At 38.0% G+C, this 16,696-nt stretch overlaps 1 protein-coding gene across 1 annotated transcript in view; it reads left to right on the top strand.

Moving 5' to 3' along the window:
- The window catches only part of slc1a7a (solute carrier family 1 member 7a), a 51,114-nt gene that overhangs the window by 15,194 nt on the left and 19,224 nt on the right, over window positions 1-16,696 (top strand). Inside the window, exon 3 of the mRNA XM_034215397.1 lies at window positions 7,887-8,102. Coding sequence (XP_034071288.1) covers window positions 7,887-8,102 — 216 coding nt within the window. The remainder of the gene's footprint in view (window positions 1-7,886; window positions 8,103-16,696) is intronic.

Genomic DNA, 16,696 nt, shown 5'->3' with positions numbered 1-16,696 from the left:
AATAAAAATGACACGGCTCTAATGCTAACTAACGTGCTAGCTATACTAGCTAGGTAGCTAACTTGATCCAGCCACTCCTGGTCCTTACATCAGACGGGAAGCGAAAGAACGAGCAAGACCCATTGCTGGTATGATAACAACCTGGTACTAAGCAAACAGGCATCTTGTTAAAGTGATCTTATCTTAGCCAGCGCCATATAGATAGATTATATCTATATGGCGCTGATCTTAGCTATCTCTTAGTGGAGGAAAACAATTGTGACATCACTTACGCGACTCTGGGATTTGTAGTCTTTCTAGTTGTGTATTTTTCATAGTCTTATATTTCAACAGTTTTACGACAAACTGTGACTTCTTTTACATGGAAATGATTTTCATATGTGTAATTCATGGCACAATTCAAACGGGATCGAAAGATACGTTTTCGCTCTCCATTGACTTCAATACATTATTTTTCCCAAATAAGGTCCCATGGACCGGAAGTAAATGGTCGTGACTTCGCCACTCTATAAACAATGCACACTTACATTTTCCTTAAGCCCCGCCTCCAATCCACCCTGTCACAGCCGGTCTAGTGGATACGCAATTTAGTACATTCTACAACTTTAAGGACCTAATGATTTAAATAAGGGCTATTCAAGTGGGTACTGGGTGGCAGATTCATCTAAAAAAAAATGTACACTGAAAACTTAAGGTTAAATGTATTTAATTTGCTTGGAAATTATGCCATAGCAAGTTTTTTTAATTTTATTTAACATGTCTCTGTGGCAGTATAAACTGTTTCACTAAAGAAAGAGTGGACACTTAACAGTAACTAGAGAATGCAATTCCTGAAGAAATTGCTAGTGGGAATGCTGTATGCTGAAAGCTGACGCTGAATTGCTATGCTGAAATGTAATGTGTAAGAAGAAAGTGAAGAATTTAGATTGAAATGATACATGAACACTGGGGGCTTGAATGTGTGATGAGAGAATAAAAGAAAGTAAAAAGGCTTGGAAAAGCAGCAGAATATTTGAACTGCAAACTTTTGAACTAACTTGATGGCGAATGATCTGTTGCTATGCCAACGGCATTTGATGACATCCCATAATACGCTTAGATGCGTTGATGGCTGCATCGTTACCAAACCTGTGAAGTTTTGGGCTGTTTTGAGCATTTTCACTGAAGTTATGAGAAAACCGTGTTTGATGGCGAGCATTGTGTTGCCATGGCAACAGCATGTCCCGTAGATGTCTTCACGGCTGGACTGTTAGCACACATGTGAAGTTTGAGCACTTTTTGAACATTTTCATAGGAGTTATAGCGACATCATGTTTTATGGCGAGGGATGCGTTTCCATGGCAACGGCATTTGAAGAAACCCCATAATTGACGTAGAGCTGTTGAGGGCTGGACCGGTGATATACAAGCAAAGTTTGGCGGACGATGGGACCGTGTCCATTGGACTTACAGCGACATCGTGCTTCATAGCGAGTGGTCTGTCGCCATGGCAACGGCATTTGATGATACCCCATAATACGGTTAGATGCGTTGATGGCTGCATCGTTTCCAAACCTGTGAAGTTTGGGGCCGTTTGGAGCATTTTCACTGAAGTTATGAGAAAACCGTGTTTCAAGGCAAGCATTGTGTTGCCATGGCAACGGTATTTGAAGAAACCCCATAATTTACGTAGAGCTGTTGAGGGCTGGACCGGTGATATACAAGCGAAGTTTGGGGGACGATTGGACTGTGTCCATTGGACTTACAGCGACATCGTGTTTCATGGCAAGTGGTCTGTCGCCATGGCAACGGCATTTGATTACACCCCATAATACGCTTAGATGCGTTGATGGCTGCATCGTTACCAAACCTGTCAATGTGACATCATCGTGTTCCATGCCACAGGTGTTTATATTTGAGCTAACGACGACAGCTGTGTGTCATCAATAATGTATAAAATATGTGGAACATGTTGAAGTCAGTATGAAGTCTCCATCAGACAGAAAATAATAGGCTCAGACAGTCTGTTAAAGTCCAGTGACCACCTCGTTAGCTCAAACACGAACACCTGTGTGTTATAACATCATCGTGTTCCATGACACAGGTGTTTATATTTGAGCTAACGAGGTGTGCAGAGATCAAAGGTTTCCATTGTTCTGAATGAGAGATAAACCTCTTACATGTGAACGTTTTGTTGAAGAACCGTAACAGATATCTGTGAAATTTCAAAACGTGAAGCATGTCAAGGAAGTTGAGTATCTGAAGTGTAATTTTTGTGTACTTTCGGGTTAATAATGTGGCCTTTTTGGCAGTTTAACTAAAGGTGTGCGGCTGCCACCGTGAGGAAATATCAGCCTAAAATTACAATGGGCTTTAATGGAGGCATGTTGAAAGTTGTTGTCACTTCATGCCCTCAAGAGGCATTTTGTTTAATTATTTTTGCTTATTTATTTATCATTTTTCAAGCGAGATGTTTTCCTACGTTTGTCATGAAAAATTATGTCTCAGGAATGTAGGGTTTGGGAAATATGGCAGTTTTAAAAAAAAATATGAAGGCAAATTTCAAACTGTCCTCTACTCTAACTCTGACATCACGCACTCTGCCTTAACGAGCTGCGCAATGTTAAAGTTAAAATGTTAAAAATGTGATGAATTATGGGCTATATCTCTGGAATTATGAAAGTTATGAATGAATAAAGCAATTGCCATCGATTCCCGACCGAGCTGAACGTTTTGATGTTTGAACGGAGTTTCTGCGATGTGGAATGTGGGAGATACTCATACTGATATTCTGCACAAACTGTGCTGTTGTATTTGCTGTAAAGTGTCTTTACTGTAGGTTATTTTTTATTATATGTACAGCACTTTGGCTCGACCAAAAATAATTTAATAATGTGCTATATAAATAAAACTTGATTTGATTTGATTTGAGAAGAAGAGCGCCAAAATAACAGGCGGAATAATAAAGAATGTTGTGCGTAGAAGAACAGATAGTTGGAATGCTGTTAACACGTATTATTCATTTCATGAATAATTCATGGGGGTCATGGATTCCTGTTTGACTATGTTTGCCCATTAGTAGTTACTTCTAGTAGTGCCAAACAGCTAGATCCTGACATGATGAGATTTAAATTAGTCCTGAAGGATAAAATGGTGAGACTACCATGAAGTAGATAATCCCTGCTGAAACAAAGACCAGTGTCATTACCACATGTCCAAGGAGCCTCAGCCTTCTAATTTTCATCTTGATGAAGGATTACTGTAATGCTCTTGCTCAGCGAAGGTGCAGGAGGGAGAACTGTAAGCCCCATATGGTACAGAAGTCTTGTAACAGATATGCGGAACTTGTGCTGGAAACCTCACAATTAAGGCAGTTTCACATGGCAGGTGATGCGCTGTAATCTCACCTTGACTCAGATCATGGATGGAAAGTCAATGATCTCAGTGTAGATAGTCTCCGTTCACTTTCAAGGGTCCAGTTATTCCATTTCCTGTTGATAATGAGACACAAATGCAACAGTTCAAGTGCACTAAAGGTTGCCAAACATGTGCTGATTTCCATACATTTTCAGAATATCATTTATTTTGTTTAGTACAGAGGAACACATAGGATAACTGTCAACAGTCATACCGACTTCGAGAATTGACATTTTTTGAATAAATTATAAATAGCTAAATGTAAATCAGCCTTTAAATGGTGTAGAAACATACTACTCTGTAAAAGAGAACATGAAGATGGAAATTCAAGTGGAAAGTTTGGACTATGAACAGTTTTTTTCCTGCCGTTGGAGATATCCCCAACACTTACTCCATTAAAATTCCAAACATTTTGCAGACTACTAAAGGCGAAAAAGAGCAAAGATATATCTCATATCATCATGAACTTGAAGAATTATCTCCGATACTGCAGTTCATCTGAGCTTTACATAAAGGCTTCAGTGTCTTTTAGCCCCTTGTTTAGATTTTTCTGGCCTTTAGGGTGATAATATCTTCGTGATGTTTGCAGTGCTATTGTTTGAGACATTTGTAAAGTAACATCTGGATACATCCACCAGCGAGAGTGATGGAGTAAAACATTTAGTTTTTTCATCAAATTCTCAATTTTTTCATCAAAGTATTTTTCCCTCATTTTGTAAGGATGTGTGTATGAGTGCAGTTTTTCTGGAATTAGTGGGTGTCATTAAAATAATCAATGCATGGGAGTTAAGTACAGAACCCATTAAATATTACCAAGGGTGCTTATATATCCAAACAAAATGAACTGCTGACTGCAGCAACTGATGTGAATAATTTGGCCTGCCCTGAGATTAAAAAAAAGAAACGTCAGTTTAATTACTATATTTTTATCTGCTCACTTTGAAGCTTTTATCAGCATTTTTAGGAAGTCACCTCAGAAGACCGTAGCACATAAAAAAACAAGACAGGCAGAAAAAAACAGCATTTCACTCTAATGTTTTTTTCATCAGATTTAAATGCACAGACTGAAGGGCAGGAGGAACAGGAGGGCATTATGTAAATCCCTGGAACAGCCAATGCAATATTTTCCCAGTTTTTGAGCTCCTGGCTGCAGTTTTTTTCCCTAAGAGCTGCGTAAAAAAAAAAGTGAACTCTGCACCAAACATCTGTACATACAATTAATTCAATGTAAGCGGTTTGTCTACCATTTCCCAGAAGATTGATGTTCTGTTGTGCCATCACTCCACTACAGCGTGACTATCTACTGTTGACTCTTTGATTTTCCATTCTGAGGTTGTCATATCTGAGGGAAGATGAAAAGCCCCTTGGTTTTCACTGCTTTGGAGCAAGGTGTATTCACACACACTGTGTATCTTCCTGACATTAACATTCCAGTCATATCCCAACACTTGATTCAAGCTTCCAAGAAATAAGTCAAAGCTGGATGGAGTTTTTTTGTGTGTAACGGTTAACAACACGTTGGGTGGAATATCTATACTTGCATGTCGGTCCATTTGCTGCAGTCTGTTATACTGGTAATAAGAATGTAATGATCAAATCCTGGCTAATCAAGCATGCATCCTTTGGTTTCATACCATCATTTACCATATAATAGCCCAATCTATGACCACTAATGCATTCAATCCAAGTCCTTCATTTGACATAGGCTGCAATTTATTGCCTATGTACAATATCTCTGGGATATCTTTTCAAGGAAAATCAAGGACAGAGTTCACACAAAAAAAAGGCATCATCTCAAGGTCAATTATTAAATTCATAAATAAAGAGCTGTTTGTAATGTAATTATAAAGGCTTTATTAGCCCTTTTCAATAACAGGGAGGAAAGGGATTTCTCCTTGAAAGGTTTCGCTGTACTCAACGTAAGAATAAAATGCCTGATTATAATACTTAATAATAATAATCCTAGTAAGTGCAAGGTCACCTGCAGATCCACATCCCCTAAGGAACAGGAGATTCATTTTGCACCTGGACTACCTGTAACATTTATGAAAAAAATGAACATTGATCGATAAACTAATAGAATAAATGAAGGCCATGGTGACATGACAGGGAGCCTTTTATATAAGTGGGTATTATATTTTATTTTTTACTTTTGACTCAGCATGTCCACATTTGTACTCACATGCACGGAAATAGCCTGTTTGTTATGGAAGACAATCGTGACTTATATATCCTATAGAGGTTGCGGAGAGTGCTTTGTTGCCACTCAACAGAAGCTCTACCGCCGAATCACTTGTGAGTGGTTGCACTTCAAGGAAAATAAATACACTCACTGGCTTACACTGACGAGCACCTCTAAAGCTCAGTTGGTTTAATTAAAATAGAAAAGTGGAGTGTAAAAACTGCAAGTTATGACGTTTGATTAACGTTCTAGCTTGTATTAAGCGTGCACACTTGAGAATGTATACAGTAAGTCTTCCTTTGAGACTCAAACAAAAAAAGCAAATACTAATAAGCATATTTTACAAAATGTCAACGGGAACTTTAAAGTTAGATTATTTTAGTTTTGAAAGAAGAAAAACCAAATTCTTTCTCTTGAGAAATTAACATGCTGCTTAAGCCTCTTGGTCTGGAATGGAACCAATATATTTTTTGTGGCTAATGTTAGCATATTACATGACATAACTGAGTCACTGTCTTTATTACCTGTTTCCATGTATGTTACTGTTACAATATTACTATTATGTTACCAGCATTTACAATTATCTTGGACTTGCAACTTGTGGCTACTTTTCGGTAAAAGTTAGTCTTGCTTAACCTCCCGTTATCGAGTAAGTAAAACAAGATGGTCGTCATATCAACAAAGTTATTCTAAACCTCGATCCTGAGCTAAAAGTGGACAAGGTACAAAGCGTCATCACATTTAATATAAACATATTTATGGACATCAATATACTTTAGCTGGTTAATACTTTTATTCTGCAGTAAGCGCCCTCTTATGGTGAAACCCTGCAATTGAATAAATGGCTGGGATTAAGGAAACATCCAGCTGTCAGTTGGCTTTCAGCCGGCTGGCCTCCAACTGGGATGGGGGAACCTTAGTGGCTATATGGAAACAAATTGGACAATCACTGCCAATTACGTTATACTCAATTAAGGATATTGCAATTGTATTATCGTACGTAATTAGCACACAGGTCTGCCACATCCGATAAAATAAGATAGTCTGGAAGCTAGAAGAAAATCACACAAAGTTTCAAGACGAACAAACCCCAAGGCTTCTATAATTATGATTAAAATTGTACTTGCCATGTTCAAGCACATGTATTATTTTTGTTACACAGCTATGTACAAAAAGGACACTGGACTAGTTTGAAGTGAAAGACTCATACAGAGTGGAAGAACAGCTCATGTCCCAGGAGGTTGCATTCAAGGATCTCTCTAAAATACATTTTTAGCTTCCTCAGAAATAAAAGTGATTCAGCACTGATTAATTTACCATATTCTGAGACGGATTTGCTGCGCATCTGTGGGCTCTTTACAGGTAAAACATCAGTGTGAAACCAATTACATATACTTTTAGTCAACATTGGGAAAATCAAAGGTACTCCAATGTCTCAGCATTTTGGAGATACACACTTTAACGTCCCTATGACTAGCGTAACCATCCTTAGTGTGACTGTGAGGGAGAGGAGACGAAGGGGTTCCAATTCAGGGATGGTAAAAGGGGAAAGATGAGGTGGAGCAAAGACTCAGAAGAACCATCCAATACTTACCAAGTTGAACCAGATTACACTTTTAGCAGCAAAAATATATTGTTATTCCAGCTGAAGATGAAGTAGAAAATCATTCCCGCTCCCTCTTGCTGCGGCTCTATTTCCACATCTTCCCACGAATTAGATGTGTTCCATTTTGACCCCCGCTGAGAAGTAGCCGGTGTTAAATGAAAGCTTCACTTTTTGTTGATCCACAGTCACGAATTCTGTGCAGTGAAAATGGTAATTGGAACAGGATGACTCAAAGAGGCTTCTTGAGTTTAATTCGGTGGTGTCATCAGGTCAAAGCTGTATGGCATTGACATATGAAGAAAAAATCTAAGGCTTTTATTTTTTCTTCATGGCTTTGTGCCTGTAGGATCATTTTTGCAGGTGTCTTTTGAATCTAATGGTTCTAAGTGTGAAGTAGTTGTTAACGGAAGTTAACATTTTTAATTTGTTTCTATGACCTTGTGACTCTCAATTATGCAATTTAGTGCCACTTGTTTATTTGCTCAATAAAACCTTTGAATCCAAATTGACTCTAAATCAGTTGGCGGAACATCTCCCAACAGCATGCCAATGAGCTATCCAGTCTTTTCAAATTTTACACCTCAAAAAACAAAAGCAGAACATAGTCATTCACAAAGGCCTTCGTGATTTCTAAAGTGAACCTCTTCTTTCTTGTCTTGTCTTTTTTGTCTCCTCATTCTTTCTCTTCTTCTCCATTCTTCAGTTTAATGTCAGGTCTGGCTGCTTTAGACGCCAAGTGCTCCAGCCGCCTGGGCATCATGACCATCTCCTACTACCTCTGGACCACCTTTGTTGCCGTGGTAGTGGGCATCCTCATGGTTTACATTATCCACCCGGGCGGAGCCGCTCAGAAGGAAGACTCTGATGGAAGCAAGAAGCCGATGACCAGCTCTGCTGACGCTCTGCTGGATCTCATCCGGTAAGAGGCTGGAGCTAACATGCTAGCTCAGAGGAAACTGTCATTAATCTAATCAGAAAGTACTAATTTAAAGGTCTCTTATCATGCAAAATGTACTTTTTAATGTCCTTTATACATAAATATGTGTCCCTGGTATGTCAGGGAACTCACAAAGTGTCAGAAAACAAAACCCTCTCTCTTTTCCTCCTTACCCAAATCTCTAAAAACGGGGGTACAACGGAGCTGATCCAGATTTGCGTTCGAAATGACGTAATATCGGAAATTTGGACGTGTTTTGGACGTAATATGGTCTTTGTTTACATTAGCAAGCATCGCTAACACTCAGAGCTAACCTGTAGCCTACTAGAGAGATTATGTGTAAAAAAGCAGGAAATAAAAAAAGGAACTCACTTTGTGGTAAACCCGCGAGAGAAAAAGCATTTGAGCTCCATACTGTTTCAGAAATAATCCTTGATGTGGTTTGGAACATGATACGATGTTTAATCACGGCAGCATAGCTGTATCTCAACCCAGTCTCACGGCATTTCGTGTTATAGTCACGACATGTAATCTATTGATTCGTGTTCAGCAACACGATTTTCCCCTTTTTTTCGTGTCACACAGAACGATTTTAAAAGCAATGTATTTCTATTGTTAGTATGTTTCGTGCCTGCAGCACGTCTTTTTGTCCGGTCGGGTCTTGGAAGACCGGAAGCTGTGTGGTTCATAAAAACATTTTCTTACTCAATATCAAGCCACGATTATTGTTTTTATTTGAAATCGTATAATGTTGGACTTTTTTTGCCGTCCGTGAGGAAAATAAATGGGGCTCAGAATACTGAAATATGTATTTTTTAAATATTTGTTTCCTTCTAATTTGTTATTATTTTCTAAATAACACACTGTTATTTACTCAACAATAACACACAATTATCCTGGCTTTTTTGCCGTCCATCAGGAACTGAATTTCAAAATAAAGTAACCGGAAACAGACGTAGGCGAGAGAGGCGAAGTCCCTCCCTCTCCGGTGGACCTCCATGGGACCTTATTTCGGAAATATTATGTATTATGTATGAAGGGGGGTAGCAATAAAGATAACACCATTAAACAGTTACACAACATAACAGAAATAATATCGATAGCAGCTTCCCTAGCAACCACCTTGGTAACAATGAAAACGTTGTATAGACACAATTTCCTGAAGTAATCTTCGTAATAACTAGCAAACTAAAGATCATGTACATCCACTGCACACATAATCTGAAATAACAACTCATATTTCTGGCATCAAATGACATCAAAACGCATTTTAATGGCCAAACTAACTTTAAAATAAGCATTTTCCACCGAGAATAAAACGAAGTTCGGCCATGTTTTTTTTTTCTGCAGGGAGAAATGTGAAGATCACGTGACATAGACGCCAGCCATTGGAATGAATGGTGAAAAAAAACGTAGGGATCTTACAATTTCAGAGGCGTTTTTGTAGAAATACTACGTCCTACGTTGTGGACCAACGTAGTTATTACACGTTTTTTTGTGAGACTGGGTTGGATTACTCAAGATCCTCAGCTATGGTTGAAGCTCGTGATTGGATGTTTTAGCCGCAATGCACGTTGGGATATGGTGTGTATGCGATATGAAATCCGAAAACATTTTTAAAAAATAATAATAATACTTTAATCCGAGTGTGCTTGCTTTTCTCTTTGAAAGTCATCACATAATGGCATTGTAATACACGGTTCAGCTGCATTAAATATTACACATCTGCCGTAGTTCTTTATTTATAGAGCCCTGATTAGAAGACTTCTAGACAAACAGGAAGAGCTGCCACCGGAACAGAATACGTGACGTAGATCATAAATATATCAGCAATTAAACAACATCTTCCATTTCTCTTATAATACGTCTCCTTGCAGTATCAACACTAATTCGGCTGACTTTTATATTTGATGCAATTGGTAGATAGGTAGCGGTGCACAACTGATAGACAGGGACTTGTAGTTTTTAAAGATATTATTGATTTTAAGAATATAAGAATGTAAATACTGAGTTGAGAGAATAGTCAGGGGTTTTGGGTGATGGGAGACACATCTATGGATTCAGAATTGCAATAGCTTACCATTAAATTGCGGATATACCTTTCTGTGTGTGATGTTTTATCAGATATTAATGTGTAGAAGTAAAACTTGTCAAGTAATATAGCAATATCCTGTAAAATTATGTGAAAACATGAATAAAACTACACATCTTCAGATGTTATACATACATAAGTGTCCTACACTAATAATAAAATGTATAATGTGTTGTGTTAACACTTTAAACTTGACAGGTTTTCAACCCGCACCACCTAGTGGTTAAAGCACGTTATTGCATGTTTTTGTTGAATATGTTATATTTGATGAAAAAAATATTAAGATTACATACAAAATAGGGGGAAAGTAGAAGGTCAATGATAGAAATATAGAATATAAAATATCAAGAAGATACCGTAAGTGATCTCTACAATAAAACTGTTTAGTGCCGGATGTACAAAGATATTAATAGGAGGATGTGCAAAACAGAAAAACTAATTAACCTTTATTTAAACATTAAAGAATACTTTAGGTTAAGGTCTTCTTTTAAATAAGAAAAAAGCTTTTGGGTTTCTACAGATAAATATTAAGCCTGACAAAGTACTTAACGTCTAATATATTGCTTTCCTGCAATGTTAATTATGTTGAAGCACTTATTTTAACTGATATTATACATATTAATTAAACTCTTATAAGATGTATGTAGATAGTATAAGAAATGTGCAGAATATGACAGTTTAATGGTGGAGGTATACACACATATTGATAGATGTCTTGTCTTGTCACTGTTGAGGAACTTGCGACCCAAGTTTTTGATTAATTGCATAACTACACCGTATTACATATGATAAATAATAAACCTTAGAAAATCTTGAAAACTTGAAAGGGATGTGAAAAATAGCCATTATACAGTCTTTAATTAACTATTAGTAGAGAATAACGAGTAATGAATATGCTTTATAGGGATATGCAGATAAATGTTTAGTCTTTTCAAGCACCAACTATCAAATATCTCGGGTGATTGTTGGCACTTGACAATCACCTTCCCTGAATTTTACTCAGGTGTAACTAAAGTCTGATTTTAAGGGTTGTTTATATTTCAGAATCTGCAAAGTAACTCAAATAAATGTAGTGGAGTAAAAATACCAGGTTAACCTCTGAATTGTAGTGGAGTATAACATGTAGTAACAATGAGCTGTCATGTGGGTATATACTAATGCTGCCCATTATGGATACAAGCGATTTTCACCCATTTAGTAATTACATGTTTTAAATTTGTACACACCAATGTGTTTCCTATCGCCTAAACCTCCAGGGCTGTATCTGATATCTTCTACATATAAAGACGGAGAAAGTAAAGAATAAAGTTTATGTTTAAATTAGGGCTGTCAGTCGATTAAAATATTTAATCGCAATTAATCGCATGATTGTCCATAGTTAATCGCGATTAATCGCAAATTAATCGCACATTTTGTATCTGTTCTAAATGTTCCTTAGAGGGATATTGTTCAAGTTTTTAATACTCTTATCAACATATGAGTGGACAAATATGATTTATGCAAATGTTTGTTCAATATCATTTGATCAATGACAAATATTCTCATGAATATTAAACATAACAACCTCTGAACATTACAAATATCCGCCTCAATTCAACCTGGAACCTCTCTCATACAATACAATAATACAATACAAAGTGTGTGTGTGTGTGTGTGTGTGTGTGTGTGTGTGTGTGTGTGTGTGTGTGTGTGTGTGTGTGTGTGTGTGTGTGTGTGTGTGTGTGTGTGTGTGGTGTGTGTGTGTGTGTGTGTGTGTGTGTGTGTGTGTGTGTGTGTGTGTGTGTGGATCGTTGGAGCTATGTGCAACTCAAGGCATATGCTCGAACGGGAGCTGCCTGGACGCTGCAATCATGTTGCGCGCACTATCCGTGCTGAGTGTGCTGACTTTTCGTACAATGTCCCAATGTCTGGCTTCCTGCATAAAGTCAAGTGCTCGGCGCAGTTGTCGGCGAAATGTCGCTCCTCTGTTTTCATTGAAACAGCTCCTTATATCCATTAGCGCAGCTAGCTAGCACCAGATGCTAACAACAACAATACACGTAAGGTGTGCACGTTCTCGCTCGCGCCACACATACACACGCCCTCCCGGTCCTCCCGATGGCCAGTCGGTGCCTGCCGGTGAGCGTGGAAGTGTGGTCTGCCACAAGCGGACGGCAGGAGCGGGGCTGTCAGCATCAGCTTGTAGATGGTATTTTAAACTCGATGCGCTCTGAAACTACGGGATGGCCGAGGACAAAAAATACAAATATGCGTTAATCGCGTTAAAATAATTAGTGGCGTTAAAAAAAAATTGCGTTAACGCGTTAACTTGACAGCCCTGGTTTAAATATTTGCACCCCCCGGAGAGGCACACGCTCTTACGTTGAGTCTGGAGTTTCAATAAATTCTAAATCATCAGTAAAGTCTACGACCATATTTCTTTCTATTTTATGAATTTCAGTTCTTCATTAACATTTCTTAATTAAGACTTCACTTTCCTCACACAGTTCCACTAACATACATTCACTGTCGATTGTTATTTTTTTATATTCTTTGCGGAATTTGGCCGTGTAAAATGTCCTCTTGGTTTGCCGTACAGCCAATGCGTGATGTCATTGGTAAGCGTAACGGACACCGGGCTGATCTGGTAGATTTATAATGATTTAACAGAAGTTAAATCCGTTTCTCACTTATTCTGACAATGTACTTAACCCAATAAAAGGACCCAATAAAAGGAGTTGTTAAATAATAGTGAAGTCACGTTGTAATAACAATAACTCATCTCTCTCGTTCAGATTAATATTGTCGGGTTTTTTTAGTTTTCATTTTCTGCTTTGCCAAACGCCACTGTGTCAAGTGTCCTATTTGAGTTGCCATATGTAGTTGTCAAATATGGCGGCCCATCTCGCACATGCGCAATGCCGATCGGGTAGGGATAAGGATCGGGTAGTGACTGGCCGTGCACATATGGTACCTACACCGAAAATACTGTTTTCACCCCAAGCTGTTGCCTGGCAACGCAATTCTGTTGATAGTTATTTCATATCGCATTAACACAATATCCCAACGTGCATTGCGGCTAAAACATCCAATCACCGAGCTTCAACCATAGTAGAGGATCTTGGGTAATCAGTTCAGTGGGTGTGTATCGCACTTCTGTTTCAGGTGACTTTATTTTGAAATTCATTTCCTGACGGACGGCAAAAAAGCCTGATATTAAACAAATAAATAAAAACAAGGATAATTGTGTGTTATTGTTGAGTAAATAACAGTGTGTTATTTTGAAAAGAATAACAAATTAGAAGGAAAAAAAGATTTAAAAAGTACAGATTTCAGTATTTTGAGGCTCTGAGCCCCATTTATTTTCCTCACAGACGGCAAAAAAGTCTGACATTATATGATTTAAAATAAAAACCATAATCGTGGCTTGATATTGAGTAAGAACATGTTTTTATGAACCCCACAGCTTCCGGTCTTCCAAGACCCAACCGGACAAAAAGACGTGCTGCAGGCACGAAACATACTACCAATAGAAATACATTGCTTTTAAAATCATTCTGTGCAACACGAAAAAAAGGGAAAAATCGTGTTGGTGAACACGAATCAATAGATTAAATGTTGTGACTATAACACGAAATGCCGTGAGACTGGGTTATGTATCTCGGTAGAATTCTGAGCAGGAATAAGCTCCCCCTCCTCTTTTATTTTTTTCAAGCTAAGGACCCAGAATCAGCACTTCTCTAACAGGGCTGGAATAGAGCGATATGAGGGATGTCTAAAATGCATGATCTGTTTGGTATTTGGAGCAAAACACACCATAGACATATTTAGATATATTTTTATCTGAGACCCATAATATATGCCAAAAAATAGCATGATAGGAGATCTTTAATTAGTACAAAGGGGTGCTGTGGTTTAAAACACTTTGGGAACCACTGTAATGTATGATGAGTACTTCATGCATTGGAGACCCTTCTTTAACCTTTTCTGTGAAGGTAAAAACACACCTAAAGGTTCTATAGATACCGACCTGGTAGCCCAAAAGAGGGAATTGTAAGATGAATTATAAGATGGGAAATCATGTTATTACAGTATGTGACTTTTCTCATGTAGGCTTCTAATACAATGCCAGGTATTTGTTTCAGATGTTTTAATTCGAAGCATTTGTGCAAAAACCTTGACATTCAGACAAAATAGGGAACTGCTTCAATGTTACACCCTTTTCCAAAAATTGTGTAAATTAAAAAGAGAGAGAAAGGAAGGGAAAAGAGAATACTTGGGACAAAAAAAACGTCATCCAATCGCATCTACATTGTTGGGTTGTGTTAAATGTTTGTGTATTCAAGAAAATTAGAGTTTACAACATTTTTCAAAGAAATTGCATTCGTTTATCGTTCAAGATAAACCTATTTTCTCTACTCGTAATGTCTCTGTAATGTCTGTCTGTGATCACCAATTCACCACAAGGACTTGATGGATGCTTTTTTATGGAATTTTATTTGTTTTTTGGTTACTATTAGCCTACAGGAGACAAAGTATCGCTGAGAAGCAGTCTATTTAGTTAATGCCTTAAATATTCCGAGGTTAATCACTTTTGAATTCATTCCAACAATAATTCTAATATTTTTCTGGACTTGCCATGTAGTAATTCTGTATGTATGTTTTCACAATAACGGAAAGATACAGGGGAAATAAACTAGTGTTTAAATTGTATTTCACCTAATAATAAGAATAACAACCACAAATAAAAAGTGCTTTGATTTGTGAATTTGCTACTATAGCAAAATATTTGGAATTCAGCACAAATTGCTACTAACCAGTAACCTCGGAGAGATATGAAGGTTGGAAATAACAAACTTTATGTCAGCATGTTCAGAATGCCACACACACACAGCACCTGCATTTCGAGCTGTTTTATAACTCTATACATTTCACAAGAGCTGAAGACAGGGGAAATGCTTAAGGTCAGAGCACAAAGCCCGCGGCCTCGTGTGCCAGTGGGTTATTGTGCTAAGCTAATTAGAGCTGCTGAAGGTTGGAGTCTGTGTTTGAGGTGAACCGGGGTCAGCCGCACACAGAGAAACATGACGAGAGGCCCTAAGAACGCTGTGTCAAGGTGACAGGCGCAGTGGGATTGCAAAGAGAGCTGCTCTGTAATCATAATCCTTTTTCATCAAAAACGCACCATGAACAAATACAAATCATGTTTTCACATTGGAAACTTAGTTCTCTTTCTGACCTCTGTTTGTTTTGCTGTTTTTATATATATAAAGAAAAATCAAATCATACTTAGAATAACATGAATTTGAATGAATCCCTTTGAATGTAAAAAGAGAGAGTAATAAACTGGCCAAGCTCATGAAATCCAACTACGTACTGATCATAGGGCAGAGGTGACGTGTGTGTGTGTGTGTGTGTGTGTGTGTGTGTGTGTGTGTGTGTGTGTGTGTGTGTGTGTGTGTGTGTGTGTGTGTGTGTGTGTGTGTGTGTGTGTGTGTGTGTGTGTGTGTGTGTGTGTGTGTGTGTGTGTGTGTGTGTGTGTGTGTTGTGTGTGTGTGTGTGTGTGTGTGTGTGTGTGTGTGTGTGTGTGTGTGTGTGTGTGTGTGTGTGTGTGTGTGTGTGTGTGTGTGTGTGTGTGTGTTTCACAGAGCACAGCTGTGCTTTGGATTTATCCTGCAAAGCTTCTTTAAAACCCTCATCCATCATTCAGGCATACTATATCGGTACACCCGCTAACGGTCCCTACTGTCTGCAGCCGTGTGTGTTCGTGTGTGTGTGTGTCTGTGATAAGTAACCATATTGACCATAACGTGCATGAATATGTGCAAACTTGGATGTATTAGTGGCACAGGGTCATAGCGCTTCATTAGCCTGCTTTGCTGTCAGTCTCAGACACGGGATTGGCTGCTGAGTGGTTAAGTGGTTAAATCCATGCAGTTGCAACATATTGTCCACCACATATATCTGTGTCTGACATGTGCTGTTTAATTTATGATTGTGATTTATGTCTGTGTTGATGCAGGATTTATAGCCAGAGCTAATTCCATGCTGCAAATAGGGCTCATTAAACACCAAGTAAAGATGAAAGATTTTACTTATTCCTTGTAATTAGAGAAGCAATTGTTAAACAAATGACAAGGAATTGGTTAAAAGATAGTAACTTACTAAATCCGGAATGGAATCAATAACTGTGAGAATAAGAAATAAAGTTCATATATCTTTGACGATAGATTGGAAGAATTGGTTAGATATAGAACATAAAACATTACTGGTGAGGTGACTCATGGTAGGATGTGACAATTAATGAAGGTAAAGTATTAAACTTGCATCCGCTATTGTTATTTGTTGAACCTGAATCAAATGTTCTTGTTTAAAAAAATAAATGTGGCTCATTCGACAGCCCTTTGTTAAAGGCAGCGCACTCCTGTTCATCTATTGAAAGCATAACAATGCTGCTGTGCAAACCATCAAAAATCATTCCTTTATTATTCTAGTCAGAATTGGC

The sequence above is a fragment of the Gymnodraco acuticeps genome, unplaced genomic scaffold (assembly GCF_902827175.1).
Source record: "Gymnodraco acuticeps unplaced genomic scaffold, fGymAcu1.1, whole genome shotgun sequence".
In the NCBI taxonomy this organism is placed as follows: domain Eukaryota; kingdom Metazoa; phylum Chordata; class Actinopteri; order Perciformes; family Bathydraconidae; genus Gymnodraco; species Gymnodraco acuticeps.
This window is presented reverse-complemented; position numbering and strand designations above follow the sequence as displayed.